The following is a 20,723-nucleotide window of genomic DNA, read 5'->3' on the forward strand; positions in this document are numbered from 1 at the left end:
TTTCAAGACCCTGTGTATTTACCTGTTTATCTCACATCAGCATTTCTCCCCACTACGTAATGATATTGTTCCACTTTATAGAATAAGAAATTCTGTTCATGGATTTGGATGCACATTCAAAACATTTGAATTCTTCCACGACAAACAGCAACACAGCTTCCTCTAGGGAAAAAAAAAAGACCTACCTGGCCTTTACAGAAAGCTGTGTGCACTCGCGTGTGCAGTAAATAGAGGAATTTGCACATACTCGATTAATAAGCAATCTCTTTTTACCGACCTGTCTCTATGCTTCTTCAACTTCAGTGTTGTTTCTTTCCAAATATTTCTATTTCTACACTTTCATTTTGAGAACGGCACAAACAACAAAAAGCAGAGCTTCCAAAGCATTAGAAGACAGACAGCTTTAATTTTATTATCTCTTCCCAGATATATTTCAATATCTAAGGCACAAACCAAAACCTTGAAGACATGAACTACTGAAGTTCTACCCATATCAACATCATTACTGCCCTGTGACAGCAGCTGCCCTGCTGATAAAAGCAACACAGAACACAACTTTCTTTGAAACATACAGCCAAGTCATGAAAATAGAACTCAACAAAACCTCTCTAAAAACAGTCTCAGTTGGACACAAAAAGGCAAGGTTCAGGTATAAAAGCACCTCTGCTTACAATACATATAAAACTGGCAATAAAGTGGCACGTGATATTTGTACAAAATAAAGCCTTTAACCATACAGCCGCGATTGTCACTTCACAAATAGAATTATTTCAGACAAATAAAACAAGCTAAAAAATAACCCCTCATTCTTGGATTATAGAGGGTAACATAAAGAATCCTATAAGCAGATGATACATAAGGTTAATATTTTGTGTGCATGTTTTTGGGCTTCTTTTTTGCTTTCTTTTTTAATCTAGCAAATTGCTTTAAGAAAGATAGCTCATAACATATTTACTTTTGGGTAAAAAAAAGATGCTTTTAAGCAAAACCATGAAAATAGCAGCTGCCTTCCCTCCTCCCCTCCCCCCCCCCCCTTTTTTTTTTTTTGATTAAATGAAAGCTCCGTGTTCCATTTAGTCATTTCCACCACACAACTTGAGTAGGATTTTCCGGTAGTCTCCTGAAGTATCCCCCTGGAAATAAAGCCAGGAAAAGAAAGTTAAAGGCTTGTTTTCTGCTTTTCTGAGGGTGTGGAGATCGGAAGGGGAAGGAAGAAAGAAAATGAAGTTGAAGCATCTCAAATGACAAGCAAATAACTAACAGGGCTTTATTCAGGCAGGGCTGAAAGAAAGTAGGTGTTCACTTGTTATTAAACACAACAACAATGAAACAGTGAAATATGCTCTTTCTATTATGGAGTGGAAAACATTAACAAGGGAATAAACCTCTTTAGGTAACTGGTATATGGGTGCCCTGACATCAAGAAATCAATCTCCCACCTCACTTAAATAACATCTCTTTGATTTGGGGGAAACAGAAACCACAATGAATGTACGTGAAAAAGTGTCCAACAGTATTCATGAACAGCAGCAAACAGGAGGGGGAATGGCTGTTTATGAGGGTGCATAGTGATAGGACAAGAGGCAATAGTTTTAAACTGAGACAGGGGAGGTTTAGGTTGGATGTTAGGAGGAAGTTTTTCCCCCAGAGGGTGGTGATGCACTGGAACAGGTTGCCCAAGGAGCCTGTGGAAGCCCCATCCCTGCAGGCATTCAAGGCCAGGCTGGATGTGGCTCTGGGCAGCCTGGGCTGCTGGTTGGCGACCCTGCACACAGCAGGGGAGTTAAACTAGATGAGCATTGTGGTCCTTTTCAACCCAGGGCATTCTATGATCACCATTCAGCTAGCTCTGCTAGATTAATTTTGCCTGGTGCTTCTATGACTAAAAAGCATTCACTGCGAGCTGCTATTGAACTAGACCTGGTTGATGAGGCCTTCCACCCCTTTCCACAGGACTGTTACAGCTAGTGTATTTATCCCTGAAAGCCTTTATCCAGATAAAAATCTATAGTGACAAGGAGATGCACTACAAAAAGTACAATCTGCAAAATATAAAGCATTTTTTGTTTATGCATGTGCTGAAAGAACTGCTGTGTATTTACGAACAATGGCAGATGAATGAAGGAGTTACTTTTCAAATCTGTTTTTAACTCTGCTTTTACAAAAGAGGCGGGGTTTACACCGTATGTCCACACTTACTGAAACAATCAAGTTCAGTCAAGTAAATGAGAACGATCTGTTCCTATTCCTGAAATGTAAAATATCATGTAATACTGTATGAAGTGCCATCTTTGTCAGAGAGTAACTGACTTGTAAAAAAGCTTCTGATAGCTGATCCTTGGTGTCTCCAGGCCAAAAAGACTCAGTAGTTGCTGGCAGAATAGCGCAGACTTTCTGGTGCACACAATATCCTTCACTATCCTCCCAGGTTTCCCTGTAAGCAACACTAAGCTGCATCTCCATGCTAAAAACCAGAGGAACACAGAGGGACTTAACAGATTCAGCACCTTCATTACATAGTGAATGAAGCTTCTTAAGTCCCTATAGGCATCCTTTGGCAAATGAACTGGGGAAACTACAGCTCTAAGACTTACAGTGATATCTGCATAGAGGGATTTGCCATACATCCGCTTGTATTCTGCACGTATGTCCAGAAGGTCAACCTCACTGCGGGACACCATGATTCGAATCAGAGTTCTGTCTTTTGTTCCTGCTCCCTGGAATAAACAGAACAACAACGTTGTACATTAATGACGTGTAGAAATTGTGGATGATACAGCATTAATCTAAAGAGATTACCACACTTTGCTAGCAAAACCCAACTACCTTCAATAAGCTTAGTAGCAATTTAGCCTATGCACTAATACTTTAAATGTACTGGTAGTACACTTATTTCAGTTAGCCCTCCTTACTTAAAAGTTATGAACAAGTCTTACGCAGATCAGTTGTTTCACTTGTTTCACTGAGGGAAGAAATCCTCATAATAAAACAATAAATTTGTGGTATGGTTATATACATTTTGCCAAGCAGATCAAATGAGATAGATTTTTCCAGCCTTCCATAATACAAAATCTTACATGTCTTCTGTTCACTGAAAAAATACCTCCAGCTCATTAGTTATCTTTTAATTAGTATCATTAATTCTTTCCAGGGTGGCTGAAGTATTCATTCCAATGAACAGTACAGTCATTTACAAACACATGCTGAATTTATGCATCTTGCCACAGGCACCTACCTTCATAGCATTCCTCAGCCTCTCTGCAAAGAATGCTGGTGTGTTCTTGAGGCATTTAACTGCAAGAAGAAACAGTATTACTGAAGTCACACACTCCTACCCAAACATAATCTCATGACTGTTTTTCAAGCTCAGTCCCATGCTTTAATTACCTAAACATAGAGATGGTATGATGCAGTTTCCATCCCTTCAGTTAGTCAGTGAAACAATTTTGTACCTTTTACCTCTAACAACAAGACTGTTGCTTCTGAAAAGGAAGTAGGGTATGGAGAGGCAATAGGAGGCTCGAAGAACAGAATTAAGTGTCATTAGTTCTTCCTAAATTTGAGAAATCCTAGGCCATGCATCTAGAAGGCATGGCAAATTCAAGAAACACTCTAAGTTGGGATGAGTTGCTCTAAGATAGGAACACATCTATAACAGGAACTGCACCATTTATTCAAAGCCAGTTATGCATTTCTTTAGCCACGAATTTCACACGGATTCTTGAAAAATCCTTGATATGCTTATTAACAATGACCAATTTTCATGTTTCATTAGCAGAGTTCATTAGAACTCTTAGAGAAGAAGAGCCAAATCAAATGACTTTGATATTTATCTGTTCATCACTCATTAAAACTACAGTCTCTAAACTGATCCTATGTTGGGTTAACAGCCATGCAATCTGTGGCGTATTGCATGGACAGCAAACCATAACCAGCTTGTATATGACAGCACAAAAAGTATCAGAGCAACACAGAACCAAAGGGATAAACCTAAATATACATTTCACAGCAAAATACATTCTATATAGGAAAAAAGTATTTTCTGAACAGCAAAATGTAGATGAGAGAGAACAGTTTAAAACACGCAGTTGTTAGATATGTACAACATCTCAGGAACAAATGACAGATGAAATGCACGTTTCTTGATTGTCATTAAAACAACACAATCACACACTAAGATGTTTGAAGATGTCAGGGTAAATTACCAGTTTACAATCCAGAAAGCTTTAAGAAAAGCAAAATTGAACATTTTCAATTAGAAAAACCTTGATTTTTTTTTGTGGAAAACAAGGTTAAAAGAACAAATGATGCTAGATACACATACACATGTATATATACATCTATATATACACACACATACACACATCACTAAACAAAACTGAAGTTCATTCAGTGGATATTAATGCAAGTTTATCCTCTAAAGGTTACTGATTTATTTGAAAGTTACAGTCCCAATGCTCAGTTTTCATCCACATAAAGATCTGCCATGTGACTGCAAAGCTCCATGAGGCCAAACAACTTATAAACTCCTATAGTTAAGTTTCTTTACTGAGCTAGTGTTCTGCAAACAAACTATACTTCAAGTTTGGCTTGCTAACATGAATACTTGTTGAGGTGAAAGATTCAGAATGCTGGAAAAGGGTCTGCTCATGTACTACAACAACAGAGCTAGGCTCAGCCTGGGTCATAGAAAACACCCTCACCATTAGAAAAGGGGCAACTTTATCAAGTAGACTATTGACTGCATAATGGCTATATAGTTCAGACATGCATAAGACAAGTGAAGGAGTGAAGTCCCACAAAATCATCTTTATTTTGCAATATTATGTTAGAAACTTCCATGAGAAAAAAATGCACAGCTTCACTGCAGTTGAGCCAAATGTTTTCTCCTATCTTACTCCCCCAGTGATAAACATTCCTATTGATTTCAACAGGAACTGAAGAAGCTGTGTTTTGTTGCTGTAGTTCATTTGTTTCTCATTTTCTCCTAGGTACATCCCTTTCCCTGATACTACCATAATATAAAACATCAAAAAAGAACACTTCGAGAAGCACAGCTAGATACCACAGTAAGTTCAAAACAGTACATGGAAATAGAAATGGAAATGTAAAGAAGTAACTTCACCTAAGAGACGAAGACAAAACTAAAGAGAGAGACATGTGACTCTGTTTAGAATAAACCACCCTAAACAGAACCACTGCACAAGGACTCTAGGGCCTCTCATAGCTCTTAGTGGTAACCAGTGACTGCTATCTTAAAAAGTATCAAGGGTAAATCTGAGGTAGAACTTGGCCCTTCCCAAGTACCAGAAACACTTCTGAACAAAGATTTGAAGGAAATAGGGGAAAAAAAATAACCTCTCTGGAATCAAATTTAAGTTCTCCCTCTAATAAAAACTAGCTAGAGGTTTACAATTTCAATGCCTTTCGCTTTATTTCCAAAGCTGTCCCAAGTATCCTATTCTCACTCTCACAGTGGTGGGTAGAACATATAATCACTTCTTAAATCCAAGCCAAGTTAATAATTCTCTCTCCCCATTTTAGCATTCAAAGTTTAGCATGCAAGATTTAAATCAAGCAGCTTCCCTGAAGCTAAAGCCTCATCATCCATTTTGAGGTGAATTAAGAGGCCTGCTTTACACATATGGCACGTACCTACTGCCAGCATGCCTTTCTCCAGGTCTCCAGACATTTCACGACAGATGCTTTTCTCTATGTCCCGGTTACACATCCTCTGGTACTCACTGAAAACTGTCAACAGGAAATAAAGGATTCAGGAGTCAGTCTCACAAAGAGATGGCAGTGGTGCATGATGTGTATTGCTTTATTTTGAAAGCACTTCTCAACTTGGTAATGCAGCAGACTCACAGAAGTCCTGAAATTTTAAAGATGATTTGAACCACACTGTTCCATTTAAGTATCACCATGCTCCTCACAGCTTGTCTAGTTCTGTGCTTATTTCTGAAGGGCTACAGGAAGAAATCGCTGTAAGGGGAACACCAAATTAAACAAATTCTCATTTCTCACTCCTTTATCAGAGAAAAATGTGAACAAATATGACCTCTACCAGCTCTGACACTTAAGAGAGACTATCATAACGTACAGCTCTTGCATACCCTTTTCTTCAAGGGAATTCACTTGGCTTTCCCCTGAGTTATCATCACTCCCATTTTACCCATGACAGAACACAAGCAGAGGGCAGTGTTGGACGTGCTTATGATTACAAACAACAGAGTCAGTGCAACGTTTATGAGGAGGTCTGGATACCATTACCTGCTCTGAGGTGGGCCCTGCTTCTCGCACACAGAATGGCGTTGAATTTGGATTCATCAGTTCCTAGACGGTTCTCACCAGCTGCATAAAGCTCCTGAACTCAGGGCAGAACGAACACATTATAAATTAGAAACGTCATCATGACGAAAATATGAATTACAAATCCGTTTCCTTACAGCCTCTCTTTCCTTTACAGCCATTCCTTGGTTTAAGTACCACTGGAAAACAGGAGCCAGCAATAAGCAGCAACTAATCCCAAAACTGGTGCTTAATACAAACCAGCTCTGAATTACCAAAAGGAAAACAAAAAGAACACTTAGAAAGTAGCTGAAAATTATTCTTCCTAGGAAGACTTGAGCCTAGTTTGATTTCTATACCTCTAAGTTATCAGCTTCAACTGCCCTACTTGATGCAAAAAGCCCGAGCTCCTTACATAACTAACAGCAGCACAAACAAGTGACACCAACTGGAACAGCAAGAGATTTTAAAATCAAAGCAAACCCAATCAAGCAAACAGAAAAAAAAAAGAGGGGCTTCATTCCCTAGAGCCTCCTCTCAGGAATGGAGCCACAAGGCTCTAATGCAGTTGTTACACCCCTTTATAACCCTTCCACTTACTGAAACGGAAACACTACTACAGGAAAACACACACAACATCCAAGACCAAGAGACCACACAGTTACATATCAGTGTACTCAACTTACAAATAATGAAGAGCTTCATACTGACCTGTACATCTTTTTGGACAAGAGACATGTCAACATTTGTACTTTCATCTCTGTTTCCCTGAAAGAATTTGAAGAGGCAGAAGTTTTGCTGGTGGTTTTTTTCTTAATAAAGAACAAACAACAACAGCCACAACACACACACAAGCACCCAAGTGCCCATAAGCTCTGCACAGAAGTACCTGACTAAGTGAAACTAAAAGCCTCTGAAAGTGTCCAGATGTGTCACTTTTGATTGCTTCCTCCAGAGTCTTCTTAAATTCTGTAAGGGAGACGCAACCATGAATAATCATACAGCTCTGCCCATCCTCCAAATTAATGATGTCAGGGATTAATGAGAAAAAGATGAACAAATCTAACCTGCTTTATAGACCCTGTTGAGCTCCTGAATATGCTCGTTACTTCGAGAAGCTAAGATTTCAATGAGACAGTTTTCATCCGTGCCAACGCCCTGAAAAAACAAATCAAACAGAAAACCCCACAATAGCAAACCGTAAGAGAAAACTCTTCTTGAACCCAATATGAAATAACATAAAGAACAAAGAAGAATACAAATATGGAGAGAATAAATACAATAGTACATTGAAACAGGAAAACCCAAAGCATGTCGTTTGAATGTTGCATGTAAATTCTTCCCAAAAACCAAAACAAAGTGAACCTTGCTCCACATCATAGTTTAATTTGTTTTTAGAGCTATTTCTGAGCACTCAGTGTACAGGACCTGGAAATTCTGAGTGGAGCAGGGCTGTCAGCTCAACACCTCACAGCAAAAACCAAGACACAAACGTGCCTCACGCAGTAGCTGACTGAAAAGAGCATAACCATAGTGGCTTGCTAAAGACTGTGCAATAAATGAACTGTGAAGCCTAGCAGAACTTTGCCTCTGACATCTTATCAATTTTTAATAAATCCTTGTTACAACACAAACCTATTAAACGCTCTTTACCTTTAAAAAGCTTAGTAAAATTAAGAATTGTTATTTTCATATTATAAAACACCAAGAAATGGAGTAAAGAGGGGGTGAATATCTGAATGGAAAGGACATCTGAATGCAAAGCTTTTAAATTACTACCACAAATTTCATCAGCTCAAATATTCCCTACTGTGTTATGAAGTTGTTTATCCTACACAAACCTTTACAGCTTCCTTGATTTCATAAGCATCAAACATGACGGGTGTCTTCATCATTGCTAAGATGGTCTTCTCAAAGTTACCCGATAGCTCAGACTTGAGATCCTTGATCAAATCCTACAGAGCATTAAATAAAGAGTTCATGAAGATAAACAAATTCTGGACTTCACTTAAAATCCATTATGCGTAAGCATCAATAATTTATCTCCAAGGTAAAGTTACTCCACTCAACAACATTTAACACAGCAAAAAATAACATACATATTTATATAGTTAAGGTGAAATTAAATAGACTGTACAGAAGAGAAGGGCCACAGTAACTACCTAAGAGAAACTGCACTATATAACTCACCTGAAATACAGCTCTAGTGCCTGATTTAGTGGTTGACAACCCTGCCTGCTGCACAGAGCAGAGGGTTGAAATTACACGATCTCTAAAGTCCCTTCCAACTCGCGCCATACTACCTTATTCTTCTTACTTGTCTCATGATGTATTTACCTTTCCATAAGCTGTTTTGAAGGAGAGCATGATCTGCTGTCGCTGCTTGTTTGAACGGCTTCCAAGACAATCTATAATAGCTTGTTCATCGGTTCCTGTACATGAACACAAACACCACAGTGAGCATGCATGTCACATGAGGATTCAGCTTTTGGTTTCTCAAGTCTCTACTTCTACCAAGCCCAACACACATGCTTCTTACTCATCTGTCATATCCAAAATACCACCCCACATAAACCTGCAAATACCAAGTTCACCATGTTGTTTTCATCTACATTCACTTTCAATAATTCTGGTTACCAAGAACACGCAAGCCAGCCTACTCAGTGAGTATGTTAACAATGGCAAAAGGCAGTACTGAAACAAAGCTGAAATGGTGCTTAAATTAAATAGCAAATTCACAGACTGCTCACCAAATCCCTTCATGGCCTTCCTCAAGACTTCTGCATCCTTCAGAGGGTCAAATCCTGGTGCATCAGTGATTGTGCCTCTGTTTCCATACTAAAATCAAAGTTGAGCTGTATATTAGCATTAATCAGTACAAGACTGCATTTTGCTACTTAAAATGGTAAAAGCATTTTTTCCTTACTTTAAAAAGCAAGGCAGTCAACATAAACTAAACTGTTTGTTTCTATACCTGTATTATGATAAAATGCAAAATCAGAGTTTGATTAAGCTGTGTATGTAACTACAGATACCTTAAGCTAGAAAAAACAAAAGAAATGGAATTTGAGTTTATGTCTTCTGTTTCTTCTTTGATAATGCAGTCCAATAGCATATATTTGAACTCACAGATGCCTATATTGATTCTAACTCCTGCTTTGGTCAAACTTCTTGTGACTTTCTTTCATTTTTAGACACACAAAGAAAACTCAGAAGAACACATGCAGTCACACTGTAAAACAAAAGCACTGAAAGCTCTTACTGCTCCAGGAGAGACTGTAGGCCCTGTAGGTCCTGGATAAGAGGGCATAGATGGATTCACAGCTGGGCCTGGTGGATAACTTGGCATGGGCTGCTGCCCTGGGTAAGGTGCTGGTGGTTGTCCTGGAAATCCCATAGGCTGCTGACCAGGAGGCATGGTGGGCTGGCCCAGCGCAGGGCCACCTGGGTATCCTGGTGCATTTCCTCCAGATGGAGGATACCCCCCGTAAGAGGGCTGCTGTCCTGATGGAGGCTGTCCAAAGCCACCTGGAGGTACTGGTGGATAACCCCCAGGTGCTGAAGGGTATATGCCTTGTGGTACATTTGACCCTCCAAATGTCCCTGCCATATTGGATGCCTGCAAAAAAGCAAGAGAGGAGCTTTACAAATAGCTGAATTTCAATCCCATTATTAACACAATGTGTTTATCTTCCCACACCCCCAAACATATCTAGTGCTGCATCTCCAAGGAACTTCGCAACGATCAGGTTGAATTAGAAAGGATGCTAGAAAAATAACATCATTCAGTTGGCTTCGTTTTACTGTAGCTGTACAGTAGCTGTGGATATTGCTGTGAGCACTCCAGGTAACTATGTTGCTCACTCTGACTGCTGAATTCACTTAATCAGTGCCTCAGAAAGATAGTAATGATGCAAGTGTCTTAGCATGCTGTGAAATCCTTATGTTTTATAGCAGATTTCTGGAGACTAAAATCTAAGAAACATAACTCACTTATACCCTAAGCAAAAAAAGGTCACATTGGCAACGCCTGCGTTTTCTTCAGCCAGTGTAAAGGGTTTTTACTGACATCTGTTAAACATTAGCAGAGCTGATCCTATGCTTTCTTCAGAGATGAGTCACTTGCCTCAACTGCAGAACCTGGCTCCTTTTTCAACTGGCCCCAAAGCAGGTAATAAGCAAAACCTGAGCTGTGTTTGCCAATATGAATACATTAACAACAGACAGTCAGTATTAAGCACACACGTCCCCACTCCTGTGCATGGCAAAGTCATGTTTTACATCCTCAGCTTCTGAAACTAGGCTCTTCAGACAAAATTTATCAACAGATTCTGCCTCACTAACATAAAGAATAGCTTGTGGTAACCATTTACTTCAACAGATGGTACTGAATGTTCAGCGTTTAAACAAAGGTGCAAAACAAACCTGCTGTAAACTATTTGTCTACAGTACCAGCATCACAACTTAAAGTCGTCACAGTAAGAAACATCAAATGAAAGCAGACTCACCATTCCGGCCATGTAGTTTGGGTTGAACTGATTAGCGTAGCCAGCCACATTTTCTAGACCAATTGGAGGTGGATTTGAAGGTGGATTTGAAGGTGGATAGGCAGCACCACCCCAAGGACTGCCACCTGAAATCAAACACAGCTGCACTGAAACAAGACACGACACCTTTTAAAGCTTGTCTATCAGCCAAGATAAAACACCACCACAAAAAACTCCAAACTGAACGTAGGAAGAAACCACTGGAAGCCCCAGTGTCCAGAAAACCCTGCAGACTCACGCTTCATTCATTCCACCTTTTCACTTGTGAGGACCATTGGTCACTTAACAGTTACTTCATCTGATTGACTCACCTGGGGGTGCTGGTGGATATCCACCTGCTGGGGGATAGCCCGGGTAACTCATTGCAAAGACCTGAAAAGCAGACGTGAGACAGTCATTTTCTGCAGTGCCTGGCTAATTACACCACATGAAATCAACAGGCAGTATGTTTGCAGAAGCCAGGCAATACAATCTGGGTAACAACCAGACAAGTTGCAGGGGCTTTTTTGGGGAAAGGACTTTTTATTTTGGACCAGTGAATATATTCAGATATTTAACCAGCTATACCGTCTCTCCTCAGATTATTTCTCTTACTCATTTCATACATACTCCTCATTTTGTCAATTACATTGTTAAGGATGCATCACTCTAAAGCATGTTACCGTGCCATTAAATTATCACCAAGTTCACAACCTATGCAGAACAGTTTTGTTAACCAGAAGTAGAAAAAGCAGTTGACAAACAAACCACATCATCAAATGACTAAGATCATGAGCTGCGTAGGAGGTGACTGAAATGGAAACGTATGCAGAAGCACAAGGTCAGAGTAAGAAGCTGAAAGGACACAACACTGTCAGCACTGTAATAGAGGGCGTACCTAAAGGAGATCACTGAAATAAATTGGATCTCTAGAAGTCGACAGTGCTTCTGTCAGAACGTACAGACAAGTGCCATGTCATCAGTGCCCAAAATAAAAGTGGACTGTTAACCACTGCTTGGAGACTGGCTCTGTATTGGTCAGTGCATGGTGAGTAATGGCACTGTGCATCACTTGCTTTGTATATGCCTTTGTAGTTATTAGTCCCTTTCTTTGGGAGAGTATTTTGATCAAGTGGGCTTCCCAAAGGCTGCAGCTGTTAAGGCACCCTTCCAACATGGCTTCACACCATGGATCCATTCTTCAGGAGTAGGCTGATCCAGCACAGGGCCCCATGGGCACCAGTGGCCCCAGACCAGGGCTTTTTATCCTCTTTTTGCTATTAATTTACTTGGTGTAATAAAATCTGACCTATTCATGGCCTATACCAGGCTGGGACTCTGCTGCCTTTTCCCCCCAGCAGCTCCTGAATGAAGCAGGACAGGCAGAAGCCTCTTGTCTAACTACACATAACCACTCAAACACACAAACAGCACGAAAGACAAAGAAGAAAACAAAGAACCCAAAACAGTTAACAAAGGTTTCCTACTTCAACACCTAGTACAATGCACTTCCACTGCTTATAAGGTGATGTAACTTGCTATAATGAAGAGAAATACCCCCCCACTTTATGGGTAATCATGGGGGGATTGTTTGCCTGTCATGTATAAATCCAATAATGATAACAAGATGCTTTTCAATACAGCTTAAGGTACAAATTAAAACACAGAAAGGCCTTTTTTTTTGTGGTGAAGGGCAGGGCAGAATGGGAGCTGCGTGTCCTAGAAGTGTTGCTAGCACGCTTTTAATCCTATGTGGAACATTCCCTTCTGATTAAAGAATAATAATGAAAAGAGTCATTTAGCAATTAATACTGAGGTTGACAACTAATGGCAAACTTCATTAGCAGCCTAAGAGAAAGTGTTACTATATATAGCAAGAAGTTCCACTTGCTTCTTTTGAATGCTGTACTTGTCCAAGCCTTTTCACAAGGAATTTCTTCCACCTTGGTTCCATTCCAGGCAAACCAAATCCACAAACACACCAACTCCTCACGCTCACAAACCTCCTCCGTCATCACTTCATCAAGCCCTGCTGGCCATTCCTCTAACTGAGCAAACCATTCTACATTCAATTCCCCAGCCACTCCCACAACCTCATCTCTTTCTAAGCCCACCACACCAACTTTTACTCTGCTACATCTTAGTCAAAACAGAAGGGGGACACTGAATTGCTGACAACAGAGAAGAGGATTCAGGAGTCCACCACCCAGTTATATAAATACTGCGTGGGAGGATACAGGAACACCGAGGACTGTGTTTGCTCAGTCATAAAAGCACATGAGAGAGAAAAAAAAACACCAACAAAAAGCAAACAGAAACAGGGAGTGCCTTGTATTAAATATAGAACTGACACTGTTAAGGTCCTCTCCTCGCCCTCAGAGCTCACCCTTCAGGTAACACCTAAAAATGAGGACCATGCAATTTGTTTAGTTCAGCATTCAGCCTCCAACAATACCATGCTCCAATAGCCTGAAGGCAACAGTTATGAAAACATCACAGCCTTTGTTGGTTGAAAGCAATCTGTTTAATTAGGACTGCTTTCCAGGGAACACTGAAGAAACTTTACTCCTTGGTCTTTTCCATCTCTTCAGGGTGAATTACTTACTAGGATGCGGTAACAAAAGGCTGCCTAAAGCTATATATTACACAACTCCTCTCTGCAGAAAGCAGAGCCCGCTCCAGGACTGCTGATTGCACCACAAGAGCTCAGAACAGCATCTGCCTCCTTACAGCAGGCTGCAGATCTTCATCACAGGTCAGCTGCCCATCCTCTACTGTGTCTGTGTAAGACAAGGACAAGCCACAGTCAGCATCATATCGGCTACCTGCTATTGTACCAGCCTAAGCAAGATCTATTTTTGACTTGCTTAGCCCAACGCAGCATTGAAGTTGCTCTTTCCTACAGCAGATATAATACCCTACACCCTGTGAAACTAAGAGCCCTGCAGTGTGGTTTTAAGTCTTCTGTGTATGTGACTCCTGGACATGCTATAAATGGCCCAAATTATGTTCCCAGCTGACTAATGCCTCAAGGATTTCTATCAATCTATTTTCAGTTCTACCATAAAAGACAATTTTTTTCGCATCTTCAGTGAAAAGTAAACAGTAATTAATCCACCTCACAAAGCACCCTCTGTGGGGGATCCTACAGAACTAAAGCGACACTGTAGCACTCAGTACGCCCACAGCACATTTATATGTTTATAGAACATACCCATCTCCCAGGCGTAAAGTTGGTCTCTCAAGTAACAATAAAAAAGAATATTGCTACTGTCTTCCTCAGGCAACTTCAGCATCTGAGTCCAAGGAACTTGCCACAGCAAAGTTACATCTCCAACATCCTTTTTTAATCAGAACATATGCCCGTACCTTCAGGAATGTGAATTAGAGGCCTATCATAGCAAAGATTCTCAGAAGCTGGGAGCCAAAAGCCTGCAGAGGTCCATCTCTCCCAGTGTCCAAACAAATACCAACCAACAGCTACAAGGAATGGAAAGCACCCAGGCCTGAGCTCTCTCCCACCAAAAGCTGAGACAAAGCCTGAACAGAGGGACAGGACGGTGACAATTTCCAAGCACGCTCAAGAGAGTACGCCCTGCAGTGGAGGAACAAGGCTTCCTCTCATAGCCAATGCACAAAGACCAGGAAGCAACGCCTGGGCAGGCCTTCGGTCTGCTTCCTTGTTCTTAGAAAGGATGCTGGTAATGATTAGACAGCACAGAGATCCCGCTCTGTGCCATGGCCAGCCACATAGCACACATTACCAGGTTTTTATTCTTGAAAACAGACTGAAAAGGCCTTGTGTTCCTATGATGCAGTGATGAGCACCAGCCTAGACTCACATCTGGGACAGCTGAGCAGTACAGGTTCAGCCTCACACACCAGCTGATGGGCATGGGCAGGACGGGCTGCCTGCTCAGCACAAGCACTTCATCTAAGTGACTTCTAGAACCACCTCAGCACATCTCCACTGCGACCTGCTCTATATTTACCCCAAATTCCTATCTAGATCTACCTTCCTATCCAGATCTTGTAGCGAACTGATAACATCTAGAGCAAACTGCAAGCAACAACAGAACCGGTACAATGAAAATATTTGGTTAACTTATCTCCCACCCGCAGGAGGAACTGAGTTATGTTCTCACTACAGTCTCCAAAAGACATCTATTTTCTGGTACCACACCAACTAAACTGGCTATACAGCAGTACATGGCATCTTCTTTTTATGTGGACACGTTTCTACTGCCTCACAGACCATTAAACTATAACAGGAGCTGAACAGCTTCCGTTTTAAGACGCTTTAAGAACGCACAGGGCCAGAAAAAGGGAAGTACGCTGCAAGCAGCTCGCAGGAAGCTGGTTAAAAAAAGGAATAAATAGATAAAGGAAGGAAAAATAAAGCACGCACGGACAGTTCTCCCAGAAGAACCCCCTTCGCTTCTGCCTCACAGCAAAACCAGCAGCTCAGAACGCACCAAGGACACACGCAGAGCACACAAGTACGAACGCGAGAAGCGCCCGGCCGTCCTGCAGGCAGCAACAGCCGCTCACCGCCCCCTGAGCCCCGTCAGCCCCCTGCCCCGACCCCGTCTCTTGGGGACGTTCCCCCCCTTCCTCCTCACTCCCCCCACCCCGCAGCCGCTCCTACCGCGTTCCGCAGCCGCCCCGGTCGCGCTGTGAGGCGGTGACAGGGCGCAGCGGGAGGCGGGGAGAGCCCTGCGTCAGGGGAGGGCGAGCCGGGCTGCGCTCCGAGGCCGGGCGGGGCTGTGCGAGTTACAGCCCATGGCCGCTCCTGAGGCGCTTTGCTCTGAGTGCCATGCGAGGGGGTGGGGGTGCAGACACGGCGCTGCTAGCACGTCTTGCAGCCGTATTCCTTTCAGGAAGGCTGGCACGCGGTGTTTACGACGTGAAACGTTTCCTTGGGGAACACCAGCGGCTCCCGACTCAATAACAAGGTTGTGAGTTCCAGCAGAACCAAAAGCTTCTTTCCACTGTGGAAAGTCTGCTTCATAGAAACCGCACGGCTCCACCCGGCGGCCCGTGTGACTGGGAGGCCGCGCTGCCCCGTTGGGCACGGCTGGTTTAAAAGCAGAAGCTGACTGCTTCGGACAGGAATTGCTCTTGTGCTTCAGGCCGGCAGCACGGCTGACTCAAAACTGGAAACAGAACAGGCTTTACAGACTGGTTTAAACCTTCTAAGATCCCTTCCTATTACCGGCCCTTCACCTGCATTGGGAAAGCATCATAGAACAGAACAGGGTCACAGAACTGCTCAGGTTGGAAAAGATCTTGAAGATAAAGTCCCACCATAACCCAGCCATACAACCCTAACTATCATGCATACTGCTGCTTCCTGGCCCACCATTTCTTCTACTTCATGGCAGGGTTCAACTGCTGTGCTTTTTTACCATAGAACATCTGCAAAAGAACCCCACCCAAAGCACTGTGCTACCCAGCTGTGTGAGAAATGCCACCAAACACAGACCCAGGGAGGTGGGAGAAGGGAAAACAACAGAAGTCTATAAAAGTCTATATATAAGTCATATATAATACACATTTCCTTCAGTGAAGTTCTATGAGAGGTTCTGAGGTGGAATACTTCCCACATAGAGCTTTTGTAGCACAAGGGGTAGCAGATAAACCCTCGAATACAAATGTTTTTATTTTTTTTTCCTACATGCATTCTTTAAAGATGAGTGAATCACTCACATGGAAGCGTTTGGAGAAACAAAACAAGGTCAAAAGGAAAAAAAAAACCAACCACCAAGAAGGCCTGACTTTTTGCAATTACTTGTTTTTTTGCTGAGATACTCATCACAATAACATTGTTAGTTATGCAACTACAGCAGGGCATCAACTCTTCTCTGAACCTGGGATTTTCATATACAGGGTCTTAGAACCTCCTTATGAGCCTGGATTTCCTCATATGCATGTCTTAAACAAGCCCATTTGATTTAGAACTCATCTTGATGGATATGCTCAAACTACTTAAAGCATAAGACCTGGTTTTATGGATGGGAACTGCATCTACAAAGGGTCATCTCTTCAAGAGAAAATTCAGATGAACATATTTCTTCAGTGCTGTTGTTCGCTGTTGTTAATAAAGCCCTTTGAGCATCATGCCTAGGCTAACAGGGATATATAAGGAAACTTGTGCTGCTGCAACCAGTCCCATAATAATTCCAGACCTGGCTGTGCTTGTGTTAAAGTTGATTGCAATGCTCCGTGGATTTCAAGTAAAGTTCAGCTTATGGCTCACTTCTATGAATCCGTCTATTTATCCTGCTTCTGTGGCTGTAAGTTCCACACCTTTGATGCTACGTAAACAGAAAACTGAGCTAGCTACAGCAGCATATGGAATATTTTTTACTGACAAGGAAACCATTGTGCATAAACCACCCTAGGTGCCATTTTCAGACAGGGAATGAGGCATTAGCTTTGCATGTTTCATTTCTGGAAACTTTTACACAGGAACGATAACTTCAGTTTAGGCTCTTCGGGAACCTTGGCTGGATCACATCCCTCTTCCTGCCAAAGCCGTAATGGGCAGCAAATGTTCTTGTCAACAAAAAGATATCATAGTGCATGTTATATCAAGAGAAAGTTGCATAACACCAGCTTTAAAGGAAGATTTTCTGTAAAACCAGATGGTTATAATTACATGACACACATTAGAGCTATTTGGCATATTGGAAGCCGTTTCTATGTTTTAAAGGGCATAAAAACACTAACAGATCATCCTCTTGTATTGCATGCACACATCCAGGTCTAGCTCCAGTAATTTATTCCTGTAATCCCTCAGCCCGCTATTTCTTCCTTGAAATTCTACTTTGCCTCTGACAGATGACAGACTCAAACAAGTAACGAAGTCGTAACATGAATTCCTACCAGGAGCCTCTAGATTCCTGACTTGGACTCTTCCCCACACTTCCTCAGCTTTGTTATAAGGATGTCACGGGAGACAGTATCAAATGCCTTGCTGAAATCAAGGTAGACTCCAACCACCACTCTCCCCCACATCCAACCAGCCAGTGACAACATATCAGAAGGCCACCAGGTTGGTGCTGACTACTCCTGATAACCTCCTTTTCTCCCAGTTGTCTGGAGATGGCATCCAGCACAACCTGTTCCATCATCTTTCCAGGAACAGAGGTGAGGCAGACTGGCCTATTTCCTGCATGTTCAGAGCTTGATTCTTTAAGGTTCTCTGAATTGATGGGGGTTTTGGAAAGGCAGTCTCTCAAATACTTCCATTGTATTTTCGGCAACATGAGGAATACGTGCACCTGAAGAAATAAGCACTTAAATTCTTCAGTTTTGTTATTTCTTCTAGGCATTCCTTGGTTTTAAACTTGCTGTTTTACACACTGTTGCTAAACCATGCAGTTACTAATTCTTTTTTTCCCCGCTGTTTTCCTCTCCTACAGCTGGACCTTCAGATGAACCTCAACTCTATCAAAAAATACCATATGCATTTATTCCTTTTCTTCTGCAAGTGCTTTATAGGTCTGATAATGTTTGAGAGGCAGTGTTAGCTCTAGCCTGTTATACTCCTGAAAAAATATTACCCCACCTATACCTGCACAGCTTAAGCGCCCAGTAAGAGAAAACAAATACATTAGCTGACATATTTAAGCATTTGTGAATGTAATTCAACTGGGAGCCTGTGAAACTCATCCAAACAGGTTCTATATCAGCCATTTATCCCCCCTACTGTTGGCTGTGGTATGTATAATGTTATTATAACATATGTTATATTAACACACTGTACTCTTGATCATGATAAGCGACTTTCCAGCCCCACAGAGTTTCTGAGTGGAACTTAATATGACACAAAAACAGATGGCCCACCTTCTTCTTCCCATAGTCCACAGGAAATGAAGAATGAAGCAACTCAAGCAGTCTGACACTCAGTAACGTCATAGAGAGTTACCAAATCAGGTCACTAGTTGAGCAGGGGACTTCCTCCTTTAGGAAATAAGGAAAAGAAGGGCCACTACAGAACACCTCAAGGCTCTGCATTAAGTGACATATAAGTTATTTCAAAGCATGTTCTCATTGTGACACTCTAAAGTATAATAGACTTGGAAATCTCCGGTCTGAATACTAATTTCAACACTGGTATTTAATCATATTCTTGCAGCGGCTCAAACTGTAAAGAAGTTTTAATTAACCCAGTAGAAAACAGGACAACGTTAGTAGAAGAGGCAGCCACTTAAATAACCAAGGTCCAGTCAATAAAACAACATAAACTGTATTGTGCACAGGTATTACACAGAAAAAGAAGAAATATTAGCTGATTTTCAAAAACACTTGGGTTAGACAGACAGTAACACACATATTAATGGAAGTTCAGAATGAATCAGCAGGCATAGCAGCATCATAAAATAACTTAAGAGCCTGTATTAGTTGCTGTTTAGAAGCTTAACAAGAACACAATGCAGAGGCTTCTTTCTACTACATATTATATAGCTTCGGGAGGGGTGGATGGCTTATCTTCACCACCAATAAGGCAAGAAAGGCATTTTTAACATATTAAAAGCATGTAAGAACATACTAAGGAGTGGACTGAGAACACTGCATGTCCACACAGTCTTTTCTATGCAGCACTGAAATAAAGGCTTGAGAAATTTATAACAAGGACTTCAAGCCTAAGACAGCAGGGTACAGCAGGTGTAGGTTCCATCAGTTTTGCTATTCGTACTATGACAATTAACCCTTAACTAATCATGTCTACTGAACTGAGTCTTTTTCCTTCGAGCTATAAACAAGGATAAAATATGCTGCAGTTGAAACTGGAAGCTCAGTAGGTAGCAGATGTCTCTATCACATTATCAGGATTTAAACTGCTTCATAATCATCCAAAACTTGTGAAAAAGCACATCTATTCCATATTCATAAGGCACAGGATGACACAAAGGAAGAACTGAGAGTAAGAAACATGACAAATCTGAACTCAGGTATGACAGATAACCTGCTATAAGCCAGAGGATAATTTAAGTCGCTTTACCCTAGGAGAAAACAGAGCACATCCCACATCTGTTGGTGCTCAGATGTCACTGTTCGTTTGTGACCCCTGACTTCCTTGGAACCATCAGAACTAAGAAATGGTTAACAGGGAATGTTTTCACAACACCCCGATTACCACGTGCTTTTCTCTCGCTCCCTGCTCTCATCCTAGATAAACACATGAACACAGACACTCAGCTGCCTGTTTCTGAGCATGTAGTGCCATCTATGTTCTCAAGATACTCTCACAGCCTCTGCATGCAAACAACTGCTGTGCTCATCCCACAAGCTGAACACATTTTAATGCATTCTTTATTGCTATGGCCCTCAAATAACAAATACAAAAGGATTTTTTCCTAAACCAACAGCTGATTAGGACTATTTTGCTTTACAGGTTGCTAGTATGAAAACCCTTCAATAGCCTTGAATGTCACAAAGCGTTAGGCAGTCTCCCTCTTGACATTAAGACTTGTAAAGACACATCAGAACGGACACCAACTAAAGCATTTGGCATTTGTAACCAACTGCTGTATTTCCTTTCCTGTAAACTCCATCATCACTAGCCATGAAGAAATGCAGGAACTATACAGAGACTCAAAGGAGGCTCTCCATAGAGCATCAGCCCATACCTGACAAGTAGGTTGTGAAGGTCAACCTGGCTCCAGGTAACTTGACCAGAAATTAATCCAAAATTGCACTGGCTTGTAGCTCCTTTAAGTGCAAATACAACTTACTCACTCCAGAGGACAAACAGAACCTTGTAGGTGAAATAAACTTTGAGAGACAGCTGTTACTAGAATAGGGATGCATTCTTACCTTCATCAGCTGCTGATGGCACACAACCGATGCTCAGTCCTAATAAAACCCAAAATAGGCCCCTGTGAAAATGCTTCAACT

The 20,723-nt window shown here is 41.5% G+C and overlaps 1 protein-coding gene across 2 annotated transcripts; it reads right to left on the reverse strand.

The window, feature by feature from the left end:
• Positions 1-386: 386 nt before the first annotated feature.
• Positions 387-15,503, reverse strand: ANXA11 (annexin A11). 2 transcript variants are annotated; one of them, XM_015866123.2, is made up of 15 exons: positions 15,466-15,503; positions 11,150-11,210; positions 10,800-10,924; positions 9,554-9,910; positions 9,042-9,129; positions 8,629-8,723; positions 8,133-8,246; positions 7,359-7,449; positions 7,181-7,260; positions 7,003-7,059; positions 6,274-6,367; positions 5,656-5,751; positions 3,236-3,294; positions 2,595-2,717; positions 387-1,133 (listed from the first exon to the last, which is right to left on the reverse strand). In XM_015866123.2, exons 2-15 carry the CDS (start codon positions 11,199-11,201, stop codon positions 1,074-1,076), a joined length of 1,491 nt encoding a protein of 496 aa, XP_015721609.1. In that variant the 5' UTR covers positions 11,202-11,210; positions 15,466-15,503; the 3' UTR covers positions 387-1,073. The 2 variants fall into 2 exon arrangements, with proteins under 2 accessions (XP_015721609.1, XP_085411086.1); XM_085554960.1 differs by having other exon boundaries at positions 15,293-15,503.
• Between the last annotated feature and the right edge of the window lie 5,220 nt (positions 15,504-20,723).

Source organism: Coturnix japonica, chromosome 8, assembly GCF_054131305.1.
Source record: "Coturnix japonica strain WE chromosome 8, WE-NBRP24, whole genome shotgun sequence".
In the NCBI taxonomy this organism is placed as follows: Eukaryota; Metazoa; Chordata; class Aves; order Galliformes; family Phasianidae; genus Coturnix; species Coturnix japonica.

Bases quoted from the DNA above. Each gene is read 5' to 3' on its own strand.
- ANXA11 (XM_015866123.2), bottom strand. From the start codon at position 11,201: ATGAGTTACCCGGGCTATCCCCCAGCAGGTGGATATCCACCAGCACCC. The intron at 10,925-11,149 runs GTGAGTCAATCA...GTTTGATTTCAG, and splicing joins ATATCCACCAGCACCCCCAG to GTGGCAGTCCTTGGGGTGGT. The intron at 3,295-5,655 runs GTACGTGCCATA...TTCTTCTTGCAG, and splicing joins GAAAGGCATGCTGGCAGTAG to TTAAATGCCTCAAGAACACA.